This window comes from Pochonia chlamydosporia, chromosome 6, assembly GCF_001653235.2.
Source record: "Pochonia chlamydosporia 170 chromosome 6, whole genome shotgun sequence".
Lineage (NCBI taxonomy): Eukaryota > Fungi > Ascomycota > Sordariomycetes > Hypocreales > Clavicipitaceae > Pochonia > Pochonia chlamydosporia.
This window is the reverse complement of record NC_035795.1, coordinates 3,155,101-3,167,973: the sequence shown is the minus strand read 5'-3', so window position 1 is coordinate 3,167,973 and position 12,873 is coordinate 3,155,101. Positions and strand designations below refer to the sequence as shown.

Here is a 12,873-nt window from a genome sequence, read left to right as displayed (position 1 = left end):
CATTATAGCTATTGCCAGCAGCATAGCTAAGGGGCATCCGGCCGCCTCTATCCTTTTTGTCTATTTTAATTCCGTTTCTAACTAACTCTATAAAGACTTCCACTACACTAAAATCTGCTGTAAGGTGAAACCCGGTCTTTAGTTTTAGAAATTTCTAGCTATAGTTTAAATGTCTAGTCTATTACTTATTTGCATATTGCGTTTAGTTTAATGCCTTAACCAGAGTATTGCCCTAGAGAAACCTAATAATATTAGGGCTTAATATTAAGGCCTATTGTGCATAATGTCCCTAATTTTGTGCTTACTCGCGCCGAGAGCAATTCACCAAAATCGACTGTTTTCCCACCTAACCCACCACTACGGCCCGTCCCGGAAGACGAGGCGTTAGATCGGGGTTGGGCAATGGGTTAGTACTTGGAATGTGGGTTCAATATCGGGCGCCTCATAGAGGGACGGGTCCCTATTCTTGGTCAGCAGCTCCGCTGTAATTATTAGCACCTCAGCGATGACCGCCTGTAACCCCGCCACCACAACCACCAGCACAAAGCAATGGATTCTAATCCGGCTTTATGCCCTCACAATAGCCTTCCGCTCCAGCGATGGTATGTATCGCAAGCAGCCCTATTGGTAGATATCAATATATGGGCAGCAGCTCGAGGCTTTGTGTTTATTATCAGACGTTCAACCATTGGCAAATCTGGTCGACCTACAGTTACATACTCATGTAACCAATTCCGAACCGGTTGCCAATTTTCAATACTCGCAAAGGAAGAATGGTGCGAAAACTGGCTTCTCAAACACCGTCTTGAACCCCGAGTGCACTGCCGTAGTTGATAGCGTCTTCTTGGGCACTATGGCGGTGGCAGTCGAGCTTTTTTTTCCTTGACAGTGTCCAATCGCCCTGGTACTGAATCCAGTGGTTCTTTTGCTCGAACGAGTACGAGGGGAGGTTGACCAGCGCTGTTGACCTTGAAAAGTCCCGGTGAAACTCGTTCCAGTCCAAGTTTATGCCGCAACAATGCAAAACACTCATAGCATGACCAAGAACCCTGCGTATTGACTCCTTACGGCGAGCTGTTGGAATTGCGATCGTGCTAGCGCCAATGGTTGCCTTCATCATGTTGGTACAGATGGCGTGCGGTCCGACTTCTAACCAGAGCACCTTGTCATCAACCTCTGCCATCTTTTGTGCCGAGAGTGTTGCATCGGCAAACCTCACCGGTTCGCGAGCATGACGACGGATATACGTTGGCCCAACCTCATCGGCTTGAACTGGTTTTCCTAGTAGTGAGAATATGAATGGAATCTCTGGCGGGAAAAAATTGATCGACTGGGCAACCCTTTCGAGGTTATCCAGGATCGGGTCTATTTGGCTGGAGTGGAAGGCAAATGGAACTTGGAGCTTGGTGCAGGCGATGCCATCCGCCCTTCGTTGTTCCGCAGCTCTAGATATCTCAACGGAGAGACCACCAAGAACTACCTCTTTTGGACTGTTCAGACAGGTCATCTCAACATTAAATTTCTCCAGAACTGGCATAACCAAGCCTGCCGGGGCCTGAACCGCCAACATGGCGTGGGTGTCAGGAGTGCAGCTTTCCGAAACGAGACGCGCTCGCTCACCAACGAGATATATTATATCGCTTGCTGACAATATACCAGAAGCATACAACGCCGCATATTCTTGTAAGGAGTGGCCAAGAACAACACCTGGCTTTACTCCCCAGGATAACCAGAGTTCAGCTGCGGCCATCTTAAAACACAGGATGGCTAGTTGAACCGCGATAGGGGGAGGATCGCCTGACTTAGTATCATCTCCGCTAATGAGGGAAATAAAGGAAGGAAATCCATGAATACGAGCAATGCGCTCATCTGGCCTAGATGAAAGTTAGCTATGGCGCTGCTGGTTATTTGTGCCCGGCTGTTATCTAAACGGTTTCTCTTCCTGCTACAAAGTCTATTGCAGTCCTAGTAACCCATATCTTTGTGTTAGATGTTCGATTAGTTGCTTAGACATTTGCGGCAAAAACAGTGGAAATGGGTGCTAGAACAATCGAATACAGGTAGCACATATTGATTTATAAACCTAACTGCAGTGTTTATCCAAGCCTATTTTCTAGTCATTTAAATGAATAGGAAATCTTTTAAAACATGTATGCCGATCAGAGAGAATAAGGCCCACAAGTCTCGGCGTGATTGCGCGAGATTGCAATATTCTGGAACATTGTCAAGCAAACAGTTTACTTTGAAACTCGCGCCCTTCCATACCCCCTTCAATAGTTCGAATGATTGACTTCCATCGGGAGCTGTTCCAATATAGCTTCCCACGCTCCACATCAGTTAATCCTGAACACGCCTCGTTTCTATTCTTCGTAGGGCACCATCTCCGCCGCAGTAATAGACGCAAGTCTGCGTTTTGCTGTTGAACCACATCAACCAACGGCACTACAAGCGCCATCCGTCGCATTAAGCCTTAATATATAGGTGGTGGAGAGAGTATCACAGTTGTAAGCAGTCAGTCTGGCAATGTCACAAGCTCAGTTAATGGCTAAAGCTGCCAATGCAGATTCACCACCACCACCAAAATCGCTAGCTGCGTGACCGCAAAAATCACGGAGAGCCTTGAGCTTACTGAATGGTTTGCTTTCCAGATTCAGCAGTCTCTACTGCTTCTCGAAGATCCTTTAGGAACTTCCCTACGTCATCCAGACGTTTCATCTCCGTCTCCTTTAAATGCCATTGCGATTGCGAACTGTCCTGCGTTACCCGCGCTTCATACGGCCCACCCGCCGCCTCGCCATTATCAGAAATATTATCGCAGCATCTTGACGACGGCCCCGTGCCCATTCCGGGTGGCCCACCACAGAGCAGAGGCGTCTGACCCTTCTTGTCCTTGGCCTCAATGTCGGCGCCCTTGTCAAGCAGCAGCTGGACAACGGCTTCGTGCCTGTTCAGGGCGGCCCACCACAGCGGCGTCCGACCGATGTTGTCCTTGGCCTCGATATTGGCGCCGTTGTCGAGCAGGAGCTTGGCTACGGCCTCATGCCCGTTCCTGGCGGCCCAATACAGCGGCGTCCGACCGATGTTGTCCTTGGCCTCGATATTGGCGCCCCTGTCGAGCAGCAGCTTGACCACGCCCTCGTGCCCGTTTCTCGCTGCCAGAAAAAGCGCCGTCTGTCTCATATTATCCTTCTGGTCGACGTCCGCGCCTTGATCGATTAGTGCTTGTACCGCGATTAGTGCTTGTACCGCTCTGTCGTGTCCATTTGCTGCCGTAAGATGCAGAGCCGTTTGCCCTCTGTTATCTTGGGCTTTCGAGTTCACTCTTCTTTGGAGCAGTAGCAAAACAATATCTGAATGACCTGTCTCCGCCGCGTGATGAAGACCTGTTCGATGATTATTATCTAACTTTTTGAGATTGCACACTTGAAGCAGCCGTTTTACAATCTCAATATCACCGTTTCTTGACGCCAAGTGTAGGGCTGGAAGATTATTGTAGTAATAGAATGGTACGTTAAAAATGTTATTGTTGGGCTTACGGTCATGCAAGCTGAACAAAAGATCTAGGAGAGGGGCATGACGATGTACTATGGCCCATCCTAATAACCCAGAGTAGTGAGAATCAAGAGACTCCCCTAGAGGTGTCCAAGGATGCAATCGCCATGACAAATTTGGTTCGAGTGCGAGCGCGCGGAACTTGGCCCAGTGTGGGGAGTCCTCAGTTATACTTCGCGTAAGTGGTGCCCACTGGCTTTTCGCATACTGGAAGATGGACGGTAGCTCCGTGGCTGAAGGAGGTTTTAAACCTCTACTAGGCAGGACCATAGTAGCAGGTTTAGGCTTTCTCAGGAAGCGGTGAGTCTAGGATGGCAATAGTGCCTCAATCAGTGTCTTTATGGTTGTAGTACTCATTGCAATTTGCAAGCATTCACCTATATTTTTGGACTGCAAGGCAAGCCTGTAGTTAGGGGATGTTAGATGGCTCACGCAGAGCTAGCCGAGTTCTAGTTGCGCATTGTCTAGCTTAAACGGCGCGGCTAAGACTTGGCCGTCAGGGACTTGTATTTCTAAGAATTAGCGCACGGAGTAGTGCGCGAGGAGGATTTAACCAATATTTAAAGTAATAAGGTTAGAGCAGCATTTTACAATCTCTTAAGTTGTTGGCATTTGACCCCTATTAAGGCATCCGGTGCTAGGGTTAATTGCAAGTGCCTCCCTAAGTTAATTGGCTTAAAACGGCTTAATTGCTGCAGATACCTAGCGCAAGATAGCTGGGGCAAACCGACTTTATTGCTTATCTATTCGCGCTAGGCAGCAGGCGTAAGTCTCGTCTAGACTCTTCAGTAGGTTATCGAGGGCATTTTAAATGTTGTTATCCGTAGAGCACACATCCTATAGAGTTTCTATTTGCATACTCACCCATAAGAGCCTTGTGGAATATTAGTATAGGAACAAACTCGCTTTGCTGTAGGGCGGCAACTAACATAAGATCAGCTCTTTCATTGAGTTTGCTCTTAATGTCCTAAAGGACGCACTTATTTTCTGTGAGCTGTCTTTCCAACATTTTTTCCTTGAGCTTCCACTCAATAAACCGTCGGATGTCTTCCTTATTGTCCTCTTTCGACATACGCAGAGTCGTGGAATCTGTTATGAAGTCCCTCACATGGAGGTCATCCCGTCCAGAGATTAAAACCCTTTGCAGGTCAAGCTGTTACATTATCCCTCTAAAAGTTCTAAGGACCAGTTGTCTCTCGACTAGCTCACACTCATCAAGACCATTCACAATATATATTGCGCTTAGAACAAGCTAATTTAGGAATTTGCCCAACGGTATAAATATACTGTCTATGATCTCTTTGAAGCTAGGACGGCACGTTTTTGGGCCGTAGAATTGTTTTACCGCTTCCACTAGCACCCAAGGGCACGCCTTTCCGATCAGATCAATAAAACTAAGCATTTATTTAATGTAGCTTTTAAACAGATAAGCGGCTTTAAGCTGGGATTTATTCGAGTGACTGTAGAAGAAGTGGGCCACAAAATCACCCCCATTTTAAGACGCCTCTATCATGTACTCTATAACGGTAGTCCTAGGTAATATTAACACTTTGACAAACTTAGGGCAACAAACTGGGACAACATACGTCATAAGAGTCTTTCCAGAACCAACTGGAGTACAGTGATAAGCATGTGACTAATAGACTGGCAGAAACAAGGACGCATACTTTTACCGGACAGCCACAGACATAAGCGGGTTTCCTCTTTCCACGCTAAGAATTCTTTGTCGCGTAGCACCCACGTTGCAGTTCCTAGGCACCTATTGCGCATGTAACTGCGGTAGGTGTAGGTGGGTTCATAGTCGGAAATATTTTCAAAGATATTACAGGGTAAAGGCACTAATCTCTACATATCAGCCGAACCGGAATACTCTTTCTTTGGGGTAATAGCGTTGAGGATACCTTCTTGGGCTAGTTGCCATTCTGGTCTTTTTGAAAGGGCTAAGAATCGGACCGGGCTGTCCAGTTCTAAATCCGTTTCTTTAGTCACGGCGAGCTGTGCCGTGGGTAGAATTGAGAGGATTTCCTTTGCTACTACTGCTGCCGTTGCTGCCGTGTACGGTTGCTATTTCTTATTCTTGTGCGAGTCTGCGTAGTCGCAGATGCCTTGAATGATAAGGCCGGGAAATACGCTTATAAACCCAGCCGCTTCTATCTTGAAGCAAAGCACTCTACCAAACTCTAAGCTAAGCGAGTCTCTAGTTGCTCCGTTTTGTATAAGCTGATTGCTAGAAGCTATAGTGCTATAGTGGATTTCAATATTATTGCTGTCTCGCGGTGTCCGATGCATTACTATATCTTTATCACATATATCACATTTAGCTCCTCTAACATGCATGTAAGTTGGCTTAAATAGGATATTGGGACTAGCTTTGTTACGAAGGCAGATTAGCGTGGAGAGGATCTTTAAAATATTAGCTTGGTGCTTAAGATGATTTGCTTGCAGCTTGTTAACGGCACTTAAAAGGATGGTAGGTAGTGCGTTAATAAATCCAGTACAGATGAATCTGCTGGGCGTGCTCTTCCCGAAGTCATATTGGACTATACCGCTATGTCCCATGTGCGGCTGGCTAACCACCACATCCCTAAGTTGTATAGCTGCATTATCGCCTGGAACGACGCCTCTAATACTAACTATGAATATGTGCTGTATTGATGGAAATACGCATTTTATCTGGCTCACAACCCCTGCGGCCGAACTGGTACCGGTCTGGCTAGCAGGCAGACAGGCGATAATAACATTGTGGGTATTGATTTGGCCAAGCGTGTACAAGTTTGGATGATCTGGCTTTTGAGGAAGGCTGTGATGCTGTTTATTAAGCATTTTTGTTGCTGCGTTAAGCTCGACCGGGAGAGCACAAAGCCATCCTACCGTATAGTATTCAGGGCGAAATCTTGTCATATTGGAGTATTAATGGCCTTTGTGGAAGCTATCCTGGTGCCCTCAAATCACAATAAATGGTAGCAGAAGAGCTTAATAATAGGACCCTTTCTTCCGCTGCCAGAGTGCCAGCATGTCCCTGGGCACCAGGCAAGAGTGGCCAATTTGTCCGAACCGTGTCGTGTACAGTTGGATGTTCGATATAACCTCACTCACGAAATAGCCCAGGTCTCTGGTTGTCAGACAGCGCCCAAGTGCCGCAGAGAGCGTATGGGCGTTAAGACGTGAAAGTAAACGAAGCTGGTAGATCAGAGGTCCAAAAAAGTAACGGCAGGCTGTGGGTCTGGTAGGTAAGAGAGAGCAGGAAGGTGCAAAGAGGACCAAATCCAAACAAGTCGACAATGAGGGAGGATAGCTGAAAGGTACCTGGGTACCTAGTAGTTAGCATGCAGCCTGTGCTCGCCTCATTTTGCACAGCGAATGGTGAAAGGGATATGAGGTCAGCCAAACTCGGTGGTTACATGTACTTTTCCCATCACATTCGATGGCAGCGGGATGCTCACTGGCTTTACTGTACTGTGGTCCAATAAATTGTCAAGGGCAATACGCCACGGCGCTTAAGTGTCGGTATTCACAACATCGCCGCACTCAGGATCTTTAGTGTTAACCGTATCTTACTGAAGACATGCGCATCGCTTATAATTCTACCGCGTGAACAAGAGCAACTATTCGGATTGTGGATCCATATATTAACTGTAAAACGAGTGGACAATAGAAGAGCTTCTGAATTATTAATAGGTAACACGCTGCATAAAACGTACAGATTGTAAGCCAAGTCGCTGGCAGAGCTCGGGCAACGTAATCCCCCTTCTACCTCATTTTGGCGTTGAAGGCAATTCTCATGTACTCCCACCTCCTACCCGGCCAAACTCTGCGGCGCACATGTACCATCAGACCATTCCACCAGGAAAGTGTGTCGCCTCCACCGAGCAAGTAGAAAACTCATTTGATAAAGATCGGGACAGACACTAGGGTAGGCAGCTTGGATAGACTGCTGCGCTACCTTCTCCGTGCGTTGGTCTATTTGGTTCTCTTTGGCTCCAAGTCTCAGGTCTTTGACCTTGTTTGGTGGTTGATGACCTAGAGAATTGAGTCGTATTCTGCAACTGGCAAGAATATCTCAAGTACGGTAAAAGATGTTGCCGATATCTATAACTCAGTTCGAGCAAGGTTTTCGAGAAGTCGCGAACTACGCCAATACTTTTGGACCCGCTACCGGAGCCGCCCGGGTGGATTGTTGAGCAGACAACCCCACCTTGATGCCTGCTCTGACCAACATCATCAGGAGTCAGGACTCTCGTCAAACTTCCCCTCCTCTTCATCGAAACACAATCATCATGCTGCTGTCACACTCCTTGCATCATTTTAAACTTGATATACCTGACCACGGACATGTTGTCAAAACATTCGAAATTCCAGTCCGAATGCCTAGACCAAGCCGCCTCTCCCTTTTTTACTCGCCTCCCAAGGGAGATCCGTGACCTTGTCTACCAGCAGTACATCGCTATCGATGCCATCGTAGATGGCGTCTCAACGAACCAGCCCGAGCACCTGTTTCTCGACGAGGACAAACCTTACGAGGGCGATGGCATACCATTTGAAGCTAGTTGCCAGAAAATAATGTCGGAAATGCGATGTGTGAGGCGGTTGCGAGAGGTGGCTATAACCTTCTACTCGCCTTGGAATTTCCGGCTCCAGCTCGCAGTAAAAGGCCGTCTTGACTGGGCTTGCGTCCAGAAGATTCGCCTTCAACTCCGTAACGAGGACAGGTTCAATACCAGTGGCGCAGAGTTCACCAAGAAAGCGATGTTGCGGACGAGAGAGCTAAAGATTTTACATATTGACTGCTCTTCATTCAACGAGGCGTCTAACAGAGCAATCGAACCCAATATAATCATATCTAGCGCGGATTCCAGTTCCCAGGACGACGAAGATGAAGCGGATTGGGAACTCTTTGCAAAATTACATTGGATAGAAAACCTGCTCGCTGATTGTGGCACGCAGCTAGAGAGGCTAGAAATGGTGGTACTCGAAGGCAAAGGCCGCTATCCAACGTTCTGGCCGGAGCAGGTCAAGCAATTTGTCAATGACAATGTCGAGGTGATAGAACTAGGCTAGAAGTATTCTTGTGGTTGGAAGAAATCACCCGAGCGGCACCAATGGCTGCGCGATATATGTTGTCCCGAGTCACACAATACAGCACCTCAATTTAGAGCTTGTACTCAACATCATCAGGGAGCAACTTGGACGAATACAGATGAATGTAGAACCTATGACGCTAGGCGCCACCAACCACTGTGGCAACTATCAGGATCTCTATAAACATTGACCAATTTCCAGTCCCCTCTGGATAGCTGCAATCAAGGACCAAGTCCACTGCCAATCACATCCTAGGGCGTGAAATGTGACATACCTGTCTTTCGCCTCGATCTCCACATCATTTTCAACAAGCGGTGGAACAACGCAGCTAAACAGCGTCGTAATGGTTAAAGCGCAATGCCACCATTAGATCCGTAAAATGCTTATACTACAGCATGAATGAAAGGATTGTCTTAGACCCGAGAGTAGCATGCCATGTAGTTTAGTGCCCTATCTGCTATCTTTCCTTTGCATTCCGGTATTTGCTAGGCAAGTTAAAACTACAAGCATATTTAATGCTTACATTACGTTTTACATTAACAGAAGGGTTAGGAGCTCTAAAGAGTTACACATGCGCTGCCTACTGTAACGAGCACTGTAATAACAAGGATAAAGCTAGGTAGCAGCAGTAGGGTACGTTGTATTTAAGACTTAAGCGTGCCCTCGCACATCTAGACGTGCAGGCGCTGGCTAAACAGTGGGCCAAATCTACAGACAGAATCCGTGAGGCGATGTTCTCCCTACCGAATCTGGCGGGAACTGCCGCCGCTTTTGGCAGCGTCAACATTGAGCGGTCCCAACACAGAACTTGACGCCTGATAGGTACAACCTAGGTACGTACAGTGTACCTTGCGTGACATGGTGGGTCTTGCGATGTAGTGTACCGACCAGACTCGAACAACCCAGACAGAAAATAGGGTCTCGACGAGGCCCTCTAGGGATCTCCCTCCAGGGCAAAGAAAATCCCGTAGCCATATCCGTATCTGGCCATGTCGGGGCGGCCACTCTTCCGCCCTGTCTCACACTGATTGCTCACATGCAGCTCTGGGTCTGCGGGATCGTTTCTCTACCCCATCCGTTCAATGTTTCTTCTAACTTAGTGCCCGCCAAGCTACTTGGTCAGATCTTCTTTCAACAGCGAACGCGAGATGACGACCCTTAAGTCGCAATAACCTTTAGCCATCATCGCTTGGCCTAGCAGTCAGGGTTCTTTACCCTTTGGAAGTTGAACATCTTCATATTGTTGTTTACGATCGGAATAGGCATCAGAGCTGAAGCCATCAACCCTGGCCTGGCTTTCAAAATGTCCGGGTCGGACAAGGGAACTGATGGCACAACTGGCTCAAAGAACACGCAATTCGCATTCGTCACGAGCCAAAACCAAGACGGCGTCCGTAGCCATGCTATGCGAGAATATTGGAAACAACGGCAACGAAGACTAAGCAAGAAAAAGTCAGACCATGGCGCAGCATCATCATACTTGCCCATTCGACCGCGGCTTGCGCGCACCACACCCTCACCTGGCCATGGGGACTCAGTCGATCCGGATGTATCCTCATCGCAGTCACCCTCAACCTCTACCAATATTTCCAGATCACAGCTTCCAAAACACAAGCGTAAATCTCCCAAGAACAAGCATCACTTGATCGCATTCAACAGTGTTAGGTCTCAAGCCTTATCCGGGATGAATCGTGCGCTGGGCTCCGGCCAGTTGGATCCATTCGACAGGTTCCCTATCAAACTGACGGCACAGCACCATAGGCTATTGCATCACTGTAAGCGACAACTCCTATTTTAGTCTGAAATGTACAAACCTAAACATCGCTTCGTGGTCGTCAGGGCTAAGCACTTATGCTACCATGATGTTTGACGACCTTGCTAGAAACTTCAATCCCATGAGAGACGTATGGGTACCATTGGACCTTTCGAATGCGGCCTCCTTCAATGCCATCATGGCTCACTCTGCTGCCCATCTCGCCCGAATGCGGGGGTACCGATCGTCTACCGAGGCGCTGAAGTTTAAAGCTGAAGCCATGCGAATTGTCTCGATTTGGATGAAGGATGAACGCCTTGCCTTAAGCGATGATATCTTCGCAGCTGTGTTGCGATTGTTAACATATGAGGTCTGTACTTGATCGACATGTCGATTACGTGGAAGAATCGAGACAACAGGAAGCTAATACACATCATTGCAGCGATACTGGGGAACCGAAGCAGAATGGAGGATTCATCGAGACGGACTGCAACGGATGATTGACGCCAGAGGGGGTATCACGGCCTTGCAGAGTAACTGGCGTCTGGGATTAGTCGCTTCACTGTAAGTAGTACTTCAAGACTGCGACCTTGGCCGTCACGCATGCTGACCAAAGTTTCTCCACAGGATAAGTCTGATGGCCAAACCGTCGTGGTTTGACAGCTCCAACCAAATACAAGACATACTAAATCCGTCAGTCTCCGTCTTGGATCGTATCCCAAGCGACGAGACAAGCCTCCATCGAATTCGATGCTTGTGGCTCTTGTCCTTTGTCCAGGATATCGGCAATTTTATGAGCAGCTCATCAAATAATCTGAACTACTTCACCAATAACAGCTCAACCCGACAGGCTGTATCATTGATCGAAACCGATATGCAGCTGCACGAGTCAGCGGAGTTGAGTCGCCCGGAAGAATGTCAGGAAAGGGAGTATAAGCGACTAGCCTGCCTCTTCTTTATATCTGTGTTTCTGCAAGCGTCTATGCAAGACTACGCAGGTAGCTTAGACGCTAGTGCCGAGTCAAACACGGCTGAGACGGTGGATTCCGGCGATATTACATCGTTGGAGAAACTTCTTTACGAGAATAGAGACGTTTGGCGCAACACTATCGAAGGCCTTTTTGGCTTGTTGTTTCATAGTTTCGCCGTGGAGTCGAGCCGGGCGTCCAAAATCGACTACGCCTTGAACATGGCGAACGTACTGGGCTCGATGAGCAGCGAAGCTCGACATGGTGTGGAGAGAACTTTGCTGCGTCTACTCAGTCGGTCGTCGTCGGATTCGAGGGAGACGTACGAAGGCGAATGGACGCCGGATACGTTGCTGTCAACAATACATGGCGTTTGATAGATTTTAGCAGCATTCTTATATTATAACATCACTATGATCCTGGCGTCTGTTATGTTCCCTTTTATGCGTTTCTGTATTTTTTGCAAAAGCCGAAGTATTCGCGAAATATCTGCGAGCCTCGCCTACTTGGGGATCTGAACTAGCCGCAGCAAGGAAGAAAGGACACTTGACCAGACGGCACGTGAACTGTCCCCAGTGGTAGGCTCTGCAGGGACATTGGTACGCCGCCGGCACGGTGCTGGCTCCGACATGGAACATTGAACCCAAGTTGCCTCCCCTGTTACCCATGGTGACATACTCCGTAGTGGCAGCACTGTTACAAATTCTGGCACCGTGCCTCGACGAACTCAAAATCTGGAACGGTTAAACAGGTTACAACCCGGCAACACACACCCTGCCCCTCGCACAACGGCCATTAACTAGCGATCTGATCTTGCGATTTTAGCGCGTATAACGGCCCATCTCCACTTTGATAGCTTCAATGTTCCATGTTGTGATGTGATATGTGATAGCGCTAAAGAGGCTGGGAGCTTCACTAATTAGGCAATACTATACAGCCAATGGACGTTTCGTCTACCATGGACCCACCTGCTGGCAGATGGGGCCGGACAAGTCGACCAACCGGCAACTTTGAAGGTCTTCATATTTCCACAGGACCAGCTGATGGAACTAACAGCTCACAATTTACTCTCTGCCAACAGGAAGCAGTCTGGTAGCTTCAATGCTCTGGGCAGCCTTAGGGCCAGTGGAGAGGCAGTTCCACCGGCATCTAACCCAACATTAAATGAAATAAAGATACGTAAAGCTGCTAGTACACGACACCAAATGCAAGGTATTGGCAGTAGGAGTAATACACAGTGGCTTTGGCCTATGTCACAATAAACAACTGTGCGACTATACTTGACGGTCATTCAGGATTTGAAGGGCCGTTCTCCCCCCCAGGAGGGTTCCTATACGGGAAGGCCGCTCCACTGGCCTTGTGGCAGCCCAAGAGATAGTCCGCCAACTACAGCGTGAACCAGGGTTAGAGCTTTTAAACTTCCAGATGTCCTCTCGAGCCCTTGCGTCTAGTGCTCTCCCGTGGCCCACATTAGCCCTCGCTGGTGGAATATCATCTGCATGTAAGTTCGGGCTGAACTTT

At 48.1% G+C, this 12,873-nt stretch overlaps 3 protein-coding genes across 3 annotated transcripts; 2 read left to right on the top strand and 1 right to left on the bottom strand.

Annotated features, from left to right (window-relative positions):
- Positions 1 to 793: 793 nt before the first annotated feature.
- On the bottom strand, positions 794 to 3,822 carry VFPPC_11087 (conidial yellow pigment biosynthesis polyketide synthase; the record flags this gene model as incomplete). Its single annotated transcript, XM_018289355.1, has 2 exons — positions 794 to 1,874; positions 2,630 to 3,822. The coding sequence occupies 2 exons, from the start codon at positions 3,820 to 3,822 to the stop codon at positions 794 to 796; spliced, it is 2,274 nt and encodes a 757-aa protein (XP_018140210.1).
- A 4,062-nt stretch (positions 3,823 to 7,884) lies between these two features.
- On the top strand, positions 7,885 to 8,610 carry VFPPC_11088 (hypothetical protein; the record flags this gene model as incomplete). The annotated part of the gene is made up of 1 exon (XM_018289356.1): positions 7,885 to 8,610. One exon carries the CDS (start codon positions 7,885 to 7,887, stop codon positions 8,608 to 8,610), a length of 726 nt encoding a protein of 241 aa, XP_018140211.1.
- A 1,324-nt stretch (positions 8,611 to 9,934) lies between these two features.
- Positions 9,935 to 11,729, top strand: VFPPC_11089 (tachykinin family protein; the record flags this gene model as incomplete). The annotated part of the gene is made up of 4 exons (XM_018289357.1): positions 9,935 to 10,406; positions 10,471 to 10,754; positions 10,827 to 10,948; positions 11,012 to 11,729. The coding sequence occupies 4 exons, from the start codon at positions 9,935 to 9,937 to the stop codon at positions 11,727 to 11,729; spliced, it is 1,596 nt and encodes a 531-aa protein (XP_018140212.1).
- Between the last annotated feature and the right edge of the window lie 1,144 nt (positions 11,730 to 12,873).